General features: G+C 37.4%; 1 protein-coding gene across 1 annotated transcript in view; it reads right to left on the reverse strand.

Annotated features, from left to right (window-relative positions):
* Nucleotides 1-1,380: 1,380 nt before the first annotated feature.
* BLNK (B cell linker) overlaps nucleotides 1,381-12,581 on the reverse strand; it is a 78,216-nt gene continuing 67,015 nt past the window's right edge. The window contains exons 12-17 of the mRNA XM_068961542.1: nucleotides 12,485-12,572; nucleotides 11,870-11,901; nucleotides 5,929-6,005; nucleotides 4,950-5,033; nucleotides 3,851-4,006; nucleotides 1,381-1,651 (exon numbers count right to left, since the gene is read on the reverse strand). Of these exons, the coding sequence (XP_068817643.1) occupies nucleotides 1,532-1,651; nucleotides 3,851-4,006; nucleotides 4,950-5,033; nucleotides 5,929-6,005; nucleotides 11,870-11,901; nucleotides 12,485-12,572 (557 nt within the window). The 3' untranslated portion in view covers nucleotides 1,381-1,531. The remainder of the gene's footprint in view (nucleotides 1,652-3,850; nucleotides 4,007-4,949; nucleotides 5,034-5,928; nucleotides 6,006-11,869; nucleotides 11,902-12,484; nucleotides 12,573-12,581) is intronic.

The raw sequence follows: 12,581 nt of genomic DNA on the forward strand, positions 1-12,581 counted from the left end.
AATTATTACTTTCTGCATTTTTTTAAAATTAGAAGGGGAAAAAGTTACAAATAAAAATTACATAGTTTTTTTTTTTTTGTCCTTTATATTTACCTATGCTGGTGTTTGTATTTACATTTATCAGTTCTGTGTTTTCTTTGTGTAGAATTGCATTACTAAGTAGTATCCTTTAAACTTGAAGGACTTTTTTTTGGACAGCAGATCTGCTAGCAATGTTTACCTGAAAATGTGCTAACTTCCTTTTTGAAAACTAGTTTTGCTGAATACAGAATCCTTGAGTGGCAATTTTTTCTATGCAGGACTTTGACTATGTCATCTCACTGCCATTTGGCTTCCATGGTTTCTGACAAGAAATCAGCTGTTCTTATTGAGAGCCCTTCATATGTGAAGAGTCACTTTGCTCTTGCTGCTTTTAGGATTCTCTGTCTTCCAGTAGTTTAATTATGATATTCCTGGTTTTTTCCTTTTTTTTTTTTTTTTTAACAGTTTATCCTACTTGAAGTTCATGAAGCTTTTTGGGTTGGTAGACTAATTTTTTTTTAAATCAAATTGGGGGAGTTTTTATTATTCAGATATTCTTTCTGATGCTTTTTCTTCTCTGCTTCGGAGTCTCACATTTTGAATACACTACTATGCTTGATAGTGTTCCAGAGGTCTCTAAGGCTCTGTTCATATCTCTCTCTTTTTATCTTTCTCTTCCTCAGTGTAGACAATGTTAATTGATTTATCTTTAAGCTCGTGGATTCTTTCTTCTGCCTGCTCAGATCTGTTGCTGAGCCCCTCTAGTGAATTTTTCATGTCAGTTATTTTACTTTTCAGCTCTATATAAAGTTATAAAATTAACTTGCAGAAAGTCTGTATCTGTATACATCTCTTATTGGAATTTATATTAATCTTGAGTGCTCAAAACGGGGAAGGGAATGGCAACCAGCTCCAGTTTTCTTGCCTGGAGAATTCCACGGACAGACCATGAGGTCGTAGAGAGTCAGACACAGCTGAGCAACTAATGCACGCACACACAAAAGAACCATTACATCCCCCTTATCTGTACTTATGAATATCATACATTCTTATTTTATTTTATACATATTAAAATTTTAAACAGGACATAATTGTCAAGCACTGACAGTAGACGCCCTAGTTACATTAGTGCACCAGGACTATTGTGGTGGCCTAAATTTTTAGCAGCTTTGTTTTATCCAAGAATATCATTTTCTTATTTTGGAAGTAAAGTGTTATTTTCTTACATGACCGAAAATACTTTACGCCTTTTTTTTTAATAGAGACATTTATTTGGAGAATATTGGTAGCATATTCTCAGCCTCACCAGATATTAACAATTTTTCAGTTCCGGTAATAGAACAAGTCCTTGTGAGCTTCTTATAAGGAAATCCACAGCTTCCTCATCTGTTTTATTATTGGATGATTCATAACCCAAAATATGAACTTTGGGGGCTTTTTCCTTAAAAGTGGAAGTAGGGAAAATATCTGAAGCAATGATGTTGACTTCCTTTTAAAAATGTTTTTTAATTTATGGAACTTTAACTGCATATTTCAGTCTTGTGGAATCTTTTGTGTTATTCTGACTGTCAATAAGAACCAGGGGGCTGTGTTGATGATTCTTGATGATTTCAGCAACACTTCCAAAGTACTAGAACAAGAAAACGTAGATGAATTATACATTGGAACTTATATTAACCTTGAGCTCTACTCCTCCCGTATTCTCCCACTCTTTCAGGTTAGTCAAAGTTACTATTCCCAGCTGACATTTTATCCAAAAAAGACTAAATTAACAAAGGCCACAACCTTTGAGGTGTCAGACCCTGGCCAGTCAATAAGATTAAAAACACAACTGACATCCTCAATTAGTATAACTACTTAGAGAAATTACTTTGTTATGTTGTAATATTTTGTTTTTTATTTAGCATCAAGTATAAAACTGTCACATTGAATTTCTATCTTTATAAAACATAGACTGTCTGTTATGTTGCATGTCTTAGATACAAGGATTGATGTAATAAATTAATCTTAGAATTTAGTGTCAAGAGAGTTATTTCCCAGATTAATTCATGCTTGTTTTTGTGTTCTTTTTTTTAATGAGAAAAACTTTATAAACCCTCATATATCCATTTTTGCTTTAGCTCCTAATAAATTTAGAGCTAAATTAGTGTCTGATTAATAATGGAATTTCATGCGAGGCTGTTACTATACATACTTATTTTTCTGTATATTAATTTCTATTGTCTATTAGTTTTAATTTAAGGCTATCAATTTTTTTCTGAAAAGTAATCAATGTTTTAAATGAAGGATATAATGAATGTAACACAGACCATGAAATGATATGCATCAATTATACAAAAGTGCTACAAGCTCACAATTATCAAATAAAGCCTTTTAGGGTCATTTTTAAAAAAGTGATCATTGTTTTGCAACACTGCTTTATAATTTAGCAATAATCATCAATTGATTTTTAGTTTTTCATATAAAGATAAACATCTAGAATAAAAAGTGTTTAAAAGCCTTCATTAATTATTTGGATAACTTCCAAATAGTATATATTAAATAAATATTCAGAATATTAGTCAGTTTTTCAAATGAAACACCAGTTGTTTTCTCGATAACTGGCTTCTGAATACTAGGTCAGGGAGGAGAGGTGAGAGACAGAGACTTCCAAGTACCTTTAGCCTTTATTTCTTACTTTCTCTTCAGTCATTTCCCCATCTTGTGCTTGCCAGTGAATTTTTTATGATACTCATAAAGACATTCATTCTGTTTGTTTGGCACAGCATATTGTTAAACTGAATGCAGTTGGAGGTTAAATTTATGGACTAACAAACCAAGAAATGAAATAGCACAACCTCTTTGCAGTGAATTCCAAATGAAAAAGTGTGTTCTGAACCCAGGAAATACGGGAGAGAGTTGCTATGCTTACACAAATAAGCATCTCACTCTGTCCTTAATACTCTTCTGAATATTTTTGAGTATTACTTTGTTGCAGTTTGGGGATTGAAATATTTGAAGTAGGGGGTTGACCTGAGTTGAAATATTTGAAGTAAGGAGTGGAGTTGAGGCCTTTTTGTAATATTTTTGTTATTTAAAATACTTTTAATATCCCATATTTAAGATATAAGCTTATACACATATTTCTGATTTAACTGAATAAAGAATTGAACATAACTTAGTTGCAGTTTCCCCTTAACACTCCTTTTTTCTGTCTACATTAATTCAGTGTATTTGAAATATTCACACATGGACTGAAAAACAATGTGTTTGATAACTCAAAATCCATGATCAATAAAATAAAGCAAATATAGCATATTAAAGCAATAAAATACTCAATATATATCCACATAATGCTGAAACAGTTGCAAAAAAATTAATCATGTAGATACTTTTTCTACCCCAAAATACTCAAACACAAAGACAAACAGACTTTTTAAGATATCCACATGCTTAATATCATATAACCAAAGTTTTAATTTTTCAATTCAAATTTTCAGTATCTGTGACAAATAATATTTTTATTGTAGATAATTTAAGTAAACATTTAAAGGACTGTCATATTTCTAGATGCTAGTATAATAATATGTGTTTATTTTAATATCCATAGGCCAGATATCTGGGGAGTGGGGTGACACTCCGATCTATTCATTCTGGGATAGGGATGAAGATTCTTTAACCCAAGAAGAATCATTGTTTACCAGAGTTTTCTAGCAGGACAAGGAAGTCTAAAGCCCCTCTAAGAGCTCAAAATTTATCTGAGAGTATTTCAGGACCACTAAAAAGGACAGCTCCTGCATCCACCTTTAAGCCTTTTACAGAACTATTGGATTAGAGAGAAATTACTGACCTCTTCACCAGTTTTCTTTCGGCCCAAAGCATACTGTTTTGTTGCTTCAATAAATCGCACAGGGATATTATATACTCTCTTATTAAAAAATACAACTAATGTATATGGCTGTTTCGAATCATGGCCAGAGCTCTTCCGAATAAGAAATGATCCATCCTGTTTATTAAAAGAATAATTAAGATTAGTGTTAACTTGTATTTCCATAGGTTAAAAATCAGTTTATGAAAATACCTATATTATATTCAAAAGGTAATTATTTAGGTATATGATTTTTATTACTGATTAGAACTTGTTTTATTTTCTAAGAAAATACTTCAGTAAATATATACTTATAGAAAACTCTGAATGAGGTCAGTGCTAGTTTTTGAGGCACTGAAGATACTAAGTTTATAGGATCTGGAAATGTGTGAAGGGACACATTAAGGTCAAATCTAAGGGGCACTCTTGAACTAGGAACCATGTTCACAAGTTACCTATGAATAAGAAAACATATCAGACAAATTCCATTCAAAAACACTATAAGAAGAAAGAAGACATTGGGAACCAAAACATTTCAACTGATAGCACATGGAACTCTGCTCAGTGTTATGTGGCAGCCTGGATGGGAGGGGAGTTTATGAGAGAACGGATACATGTATATGTATCCATATTTGTATATGTATGGCTGAGTCCTTTCACTGTTCACTTGTAACTATCACAGCATTATTTGTTGATCAATTGTACCCCAATACAAAATAAAAAGTTTTAAAAAATGTAACATGGCATTCCAAATTTAATTAAATATCTTTTTAAATATTATAGAATCATAAATTCAAAAATTATGAACAAAAAGTGGACAAAAAACAGCAAGGAAAAATACAATGAGTTGATTAAACTCAGAAAAGAAGTTGAAGAGAAAGCAAAACTATCTCAGAAATGAAGAAGAAATTATAAGGAGGGCATGGTAACCCACTCCAGTATTCTTGCCTGGAGAATCCCCATGGACAGAGGAACCTGGCAGTCCGTGGGGTTGCAGAGAGTCGGACAAGCACACATTATCAGGGTGACAACTGTGCCAATATAGGCTGAAGACAGAATATGAGATTTAAAACAGTCAGACCTTGTTTGATCTGTATAATGCCTCTTCAGCTGACTTTCGATCACAGGCACCAGCATACCACGGTTTACAGTGAACATCCGCTTCCTGTGAATGAGAAGGCATCGTTAAGCATGAGATGGCACTTCAATGACACTGTAGTTTCTGCACTAGAAACAAAGTTTGCATCACCAGAAAGACCTAACTACATTTGGACCAGTAATCTGAAAATGAGTTTTATGCTTCTTTTGCTCAGCCTGGAGAATCCCAGGGATGGGGGAGCCTGGTGGGCTGCCATCTATGGGGTCGCATAGAGTCGGACACAACTGAAGCAACTTAGCAGCAGCAGCAGCAGCAGCAAAGATTACATAATTTTCCCATTTAGCCTTAGGGGCTGGACTTAATACTTGAACATAAAAACTAAGTTGTGCCAGATTCCTGAACCATTTATTCCTTTCTCCTAAATAAGTTACCATCTCGCTTTCTATTATAATCTTATCGTTGTTGCTATGTGGACTGTTCTGTAATTTACAAAGCATGTTTACAAATATTATCTTATTTGATTCTTACAACCACTTTGAAGGCAAGATAAATATCTGCCATCATCCTTATTTTAAATTTGAGAAAGCTTAGACACTTGCCCTTTCTCTGTCTTTTTTTAAAACTGCTGTTTTATGTGTTTTAATATCATATGCCTCCACAGATCTATTCTGAGAAAATTACATAGTTTAAATAGAATCTATGTGAGAGGGAGAACAATAAAAACAGCACACGTCTTTGCTAGTTTTGAAGAAGCACCAGTGGTTATTTACGGCATCCAGAACACAAATTAGAATACATGGAGTGAGGTCTTAACAATTGGGGGGAAAAATGTATTCTGTACCCATCGGCAAACAACAACTCACAAGCCAACTTAAAATAGAATGTGTTCTCAAGTGTCACTTCCAAATCTCTCTTATAAGAAGGCATGCCCTTTCCTGCAGTTTATGAGTTCATTTCATACCTGTTCCGACAAACTAGAGTTAGATGAAAAGCTGGGTGGTGGGCCATCCATGGTTGGGCTTCCCCCTTCTGGAAATCCTGAAAAGGATTTGAAAAGTCAGTGGATCCTGTTATATCTCGATCGGTTACTATGCCTGTATGTTAGCACTGTGGTGGGTGCTGCAAGGAGCATACACACACTGAAAAATCACACACACCAAAAAATCCTTAAGAGTATTGCTTCTCAAAGTGTGGCCTGAGGACCCTGGGGATCCCCAAGATTCTTTCAGGGGATTTGCAAGGCCTTTTCTAAATACGTATCTCTGTGAAGCCCAATTTTCTTCGTATACTTCAACCAATAAAACATACTGTAACAGGTTGAATGTAGATGCAGATTGGAGAATTCGGCTGTCTCTGTTACTGCAGGCATTTAATAAATTTTAAAAGTGTAAAGCGATGCCACTCTTCTCACTAAATCTTTTTTTTTTAATATTTTTTCATAGAAATATGTTACTTATAAATGTAATAAGTTTAACATTTTTTAAAAGGGTTAATAAATTTTTAAAATGTCTTTTAATTAACACATTATTACTAGAAAGAAACACATAAACCATAGTTCTTTGGGTCTGCAGTGCTTTTAAGAGTGTTAGAATGGTCCTGAGGTCAAAATGATTGAGAACTGCTGCTTTAAGCACAAACTCCATCTAAATGTGGAGACATGAAATGGAGAAAATACTTGGCTGTATTCATTCATTCAAAAGCTTTGGGAATATACAGCTTTCAACAAAACAGCAAAATATCCCTCCCTCCTCGAGCTTAAACTTTAATGCAGTGAGATAGGCAATAAAGATATAAGTAAACATACATATAATATTACAGAGTCATAATGGTATGAAGAATAGACAGGGGAGCGGGCAGTGGATAGCTTTGGGCAAGTAGTATGTTTATATAGACAAGTCAGGGAGACTTCACTGAGGTGACACCTGAGTAAGATCTGCAGCTGGAGAGGGAGCAGGCATGTGTATATCTCAGGGAAGGATGTTCCAGGTATAGGAAAACAGTGAATGCAAGGGTCTGGCAAATTTGAGGAATAGAGAGGTAGCCACTGTGCCTGGGGAGCAGTGAGAAAAGAGGAGAAGAATAAGGAATGAAGTCAGACAGGAGGTGGGGAACCGGCAAGGTTTGTGGGACTCCTGGGACACTTAACATGACTTGAGCTTTAACAGCATGGCATGGGAAGCTTTTGGAGGGTTTTGAACAGAATAGTAAAATTGTCTGCCTATCTTTTAATAAGGTCACTCTGGCTCCAGGGCTGAAAATAGAAGGGGGTAAGAACAGAGAGAGGAGACCAGTTGTGTGTTGCAAACCCAGACGGGAGATGACGGTGCCTTGAAGCAGATAGTATCAGTGGGAGTAGCAACAGTGATTGGATTCTGAACATATTTTGAAGGAACAGTTGGAAGGAGTGTGAGGAAAGCAAGCGAAGGGTCATGGGTGACTCTAAGGTTTTGACCAGAGCAACAAGAGTTGCCCTTCCTTAGGAGGGAAAGTCTGCAGGAAAAACAGGATTAGATGAACCAAGTGCTTCAGATAAAATCCTGGATGTTCAAAGGTGAGAGCCACCATTGTTAACAGGAGGGAGCAGTGTGGCAGGCCCAGCAAGTTTAGGTATGAAGGAAGGCTGTCTTCTAACAGATGGGGACAATACTCCCAGATGGGAGCAACATAAGAGGTGGCCATGTGCTTCTAAGGTACATAGTACAAGGTGGTACACATGGACATCACCAGATGGTCAACCCCGAAATCAGACTGATTATATTCTTTGCAGCCAAAGATGGAGAAGCTCTATACAGTCAACAAAAATAAGACCGGGAGCTGACTGTGGCTCACATCATGAACTCCTTATTACCAAGTTCAGACTCAAATTGAAGAAAGTAGGGAAAACCGCTAGACCATTCAGGTATGACCTATATCAAATCCCTTATGATTATACAGTGGAAGTGAGAAATAGATTTAAAGGCCTAGATCTGACAGATAGAGTGCCTGATGAACTATGGAATGAGGTTCATGACATTGTACAGGAGACAGGGATCAAGACCATCCCCATGGAAAATAAATGCAAAAAAGCAAAATGGCTGTCTGGGGAGGCCTTACAAATAGCTGTGAAAAGAAGAGAGGCGAAAAGCAAAGGAGAAAAGGAAAGATATAAGCATCTGAATGCAGAGTTCCAAAGAATAGCAAGAAGAGATAAGAAAGCCTTCTTCAGCGATCAATGCAAAGAAACAGAGGAAAAGAACAGAATGGGAAAGACTAGAGATCTCTTCAAGAAAATTAGAGATACCAAGGGAACATTTCATGCAAAGATGGGCTCAATAAAGGACAGAAACAGTATGGACCTAACAGAAGCAGAAAATATTAAGAAGAGGTGGCAAGAATACACAGAACTGTACAAAAAAGATCTTCACGACCAGATAATCATGATGATGTGATTACTAATCTAGAGCCAGACATCTTGGAATGTGAAGTCAAGTGGGCCTTAGAAAGCATCACTACGAACAAAGCTAGTGGAGGTGATGGAATTCCAGTCGAGCTGTTTCAAATCCTGAAAGATGATGCTGTGAAAGTGCTGCACTCAATATGCCAGCAAATTTGGAAAACTCAGCAGTGGCCACAGGACTGGAAAAGGTCAGTTTTCATTCCAATCCCAAAGAAAGGCAATGCCAAAGAATGCTCAAACTACCACACAATTGCACTCATCTCACCCGCTAGTAAAGTAATGCTCAAAATTCTCCAAGCCAGGCTTCAGCAATGCATGAACTGTGAACTCCCTGATGTTCAAGCTGTTTTTAGAAAAGGCAGAGGAACCAGAGATCAAATTGTCAACATCTGCTGGATCATGGAAAAAGCAAGAGAGTTCCAGAAAAACATCTATTTCTGCTTTATTGACTATGCCAAAGTCTTTGACTGTGTGGATCACAATAAACTGTGGAAAATTCTGAAAGAGATGGGAATACAAGACCACCTAACCTGCCTCTTGAGAAATCTGTATGCAGGTCAGGAAGCAACAGTTAGAACTGGACATGGAACAACAGACTGGTTCCAAATAGGAAAAGGAGTACGTCAAGGCTGTATATTGTCACCCTGCTCATTTAACTTCTATGCAGAGTACATCATGAGAAACGCTGGACTGGAAGAAACACAAGCTGGAATCAAGATTGCCGGGAGAAATATCAATAGCCTCAGATATGCAGATGACACCACCCTTATGGCAGAAAGTGAAGAGGAGCTAAAAAGCCTCTTGATGAAAGTGAAAGAGGAGAGTGAAAAAGTTGGCTTAAAGCTCAACATTCAGAAAACGAAGATCATGGCATCCGGTCCCATCACTTCATGGGAAATAGATGGGGAAACAGTGGGAAAAGTGTCAGACTTTATTTTTGGGGGCTCCAAAATCAGTGCAGATGGTGACTGCAGCCATGAAATTAAAAGATGCTTACTCCTTGGAAGAAAAGTTATGACCAACCTAGATAGCATATTCAAAAGCAGAGACATTACTTTGCCGACTAAGGTCCATCTAGTCAAGGCTATGGTTTTTCCAGTAGTCATGTATGGATGTGAGAGTTGGACTGTGAAGAAGGCTGAGGGCCAAAGGATTGATGCTTTTGAACTGTGGTGTTGGAGAAGACTCTTGAGAGTCCCTTGGATGCAAGGAGATCCAACCAGTCCATTGTGAAGGAGATCAGCCCTGGGATTTCTTTGGAAGGAATGATGCTAAAGCTGAAACTCCAGTACTTTGGCCACATCATGCAAAGAGTTGACTCATTGGAAAAGACTCTGATGCTGGGAGGGATTGGGGGCAGGAGGAGAAGGGGACGACAGGGGATGAGATGGTTGGATGGCATCACGGACTCAATGGACGTGAGTCTGAGTGAACTCTGGGAGATGGTGATGGACAGGGAGGCCTGGAGTGCTGCGATTCATGGGGTTGCAAAGAGTCAGACATGACTGAGCGACTGAACTGAACTGAAGGGTTTCCACAGTTTGGGCAGCCGAGGGAGTTCAAGGCTGACATTTTCTGATCCCTGGATATGTGCTAGTCCTGTTCTGTTTTCCGAGTCTTAGCTCATTTTCCCCTCACATGTGCCCTATGTAGGAGGAGCTCTCAGACCCTGTTTTATAGATAAGGTCTTACCCTGCCACTGCAGCCCTCACTGCCTCCATTCCTGTCTGTGCCCACCCCCTGCCTCTTTGCTTCATTTTTCTTTACCGTATGACTTATCTAGTTGTTTATGTTTCCTATCTCCTCCAGTAGAATAGAAGCTCCATAAGGGAGGGACTCATTTGTTTTGTTCACTGCTGTAGCCCCTGTGTCTAGAATCAGTTCAGTTCAGTTGCTCATCATATCCGACTCTTTGCGACCCCATGAACTACAGCACGCCAGGCCTCCCTGTCCACCACCAACTCCCGGAGTTTACTCAAACTCATGTCCATTGAGTCGGTGATGCCATCCAACCATCTCATCCTCTGTTGTCCCCTTCTCTTCTCGCCTTCAGTCTTTCCCAGCATCAGGCTCTTTTCAAATGAGTCAGTTCTTCACATCAGGTGGCCAAAGAATTGGAGCTTCAGCTTCAGCATCAGTCCTTCCAGTGAATATTCAGGACTTAGTTCTTTTGTGATGGACTGGTGGGATCTCCTTGTAGTTCAAGGGACTGTCAAGAGTCTTCTCCAACACCACAGTTCAAATGCATCAATTCTTCGGCGCTCAGCTTTCTTTATAGTCCAACTCTCACATCCATACATGACCACTGGATAAACCATAGCCTTGACTAGACGGACCTTTGTTGGCAAAGTAATGTCTCTGCTTTTCAATATGCTGTCTAGGTTGGCCATAACTTTTCTTCCAAGAAGCAAGTGTCTTTTAATTTCATGGTTGCAGTCACCATCTACAGTAATTTGGGAGCCCCTCAAAATAAAGTCTGTCACTGTTTCCATTGTTTTCCCATCTATTTGCCATGAAGTGATGGGACCAGATGACATGATCTTAGTTTCCTGAATGTTGAGTGTCTAGAATAGTGCCTGGCATATAGCAGATGGTTAATAAGTATTTGCCAATTGAAAGAATGACTTGGGTTAAAAAACAGTAAAGGGTATAATAAAACTTTACATAGTAAAAAAAAAATTCTATAGCTACACCATTTCACTTTGTGTTCAGAATTTTAGAAAAGTTATATTTTGTTTCATTTATTTAAGATGAATCAACATCCAGTTAAAACCTAGTAAACAGATTTATGTTTATTTAAACACATGTAAATTTTATATACAATAATTATTCTCTTTATTTAAATGTATCAAATCTTGAATACTTTGGAATATTTTTCATGTTATCCATGTCAGGAAGGGTTTTGTTTTGTGTTTTCATTTTTTTCCCTAGATTAAGTAGAAAGTAAATCGAGGTTTGGGTAATTGTGTTCTGTGAGCCTGACTTCATATATTTTTAAGGTATTGTATTATTTGCCTTAGGAAAATTATTCAGATATTTGCTAAATCTTCTTTTCAGGGTAGCTTTTATAGATACATTTTATAATCATTAAAAGGTATTTTAGATTTAATTTAAATATCATTTATTGAAGACCTTCTATGTACCAGGCACAACATGTTGTTTTACTTAATCATCTTATTTTGAAAAAAGTTATATTGTTGTTGTGAAAAAAATTAAATAAATGATGATCAGTAAAATACTCAATCAAAACTAAAAAGGAAAAAAGTAAGAATGATCCCAAATCTATTTACTTTTTGGAACAGCTCTATTAAATAAGTGTTCTTGGCCCCATTTTACAGAAGAGGAAACAAGCTGGAGAGGATACTCCACTGGAAGAGGCAGTACTTCCCTGGACCCCTGGGTAGAGACATGAAGACCCAGCTCACACAATACTTGGTATTGCTCTTCATGCCTTCATTGTACTTACTTGGCAGAGGTATGGGTTTTTGATGAACTGCCCTGAAAGGAAGAAATTCAGATTAATTAAAGGGCAATGCACAAGATGAATAAGTTTGACTTTTTATTTGCACTGAAAATACTCTGAACAGGTGCATCACAAAGGATCAACAGGAAGAACCAATAAACCATATCTAAAGACAGGAGAGGCACTACAGCCTTCAAGAGAAGTAAGATTATTCCCTTTAGTTTCTTTAAAAGCAGGAGGGTTAGCTTGTGTTAGATTTTACTTCAGTCCAATAATTCACCGAAATATTAGTTAAGTCTCTGTGATTCTAAGCAGTTCTTTTAAAGTTGTCGCTTACTTAACATTTTTTAAAAATTTAATTGCAAAGCTGCTGCTGCTGCTGCTGCTAGGTCGCTTCAGTCATGTCCGACTCTTTGCGACCCCATGGACTGCAGCCTACCAGGCTCCTTCGTCCATGGGATTTTCCAGTCAAGAGTACTGGAGTGGGGTGCCATTGCCTTCTCCAACTGCAAAGCAATAAAATACTAAATCTTTACTGATCACTATAAGCCAGTGTTTCTGTGCAGTATGACAATACAGATGTTAAGGAAACTTATTTTCAAAGGAAAAGATTCTTACTTCTGGGCAGGAGGAGGAAACACCGGTGACTGCATATTTTCTTGTCTGTGACTAGATCCCCGGTGGCGTTCAGCAGGTATAGGTTTTTCTGCATTAA

The sequence above is a fragment of the Capricornis sumatraensis genome, chromosome 23, assembly GCF_032405125.1.
Source record: "Capricornis sumatraensis isolate serow.1 chromosome 23, serow.2, whole genome shotgun sequence".
Taxonomy (NCBI): Eukaryota; Metazoa; Chordata; class Mammalia; order Artiodactyla; family Bovidae; genus Capricornis; species Capricornis sumatraensis.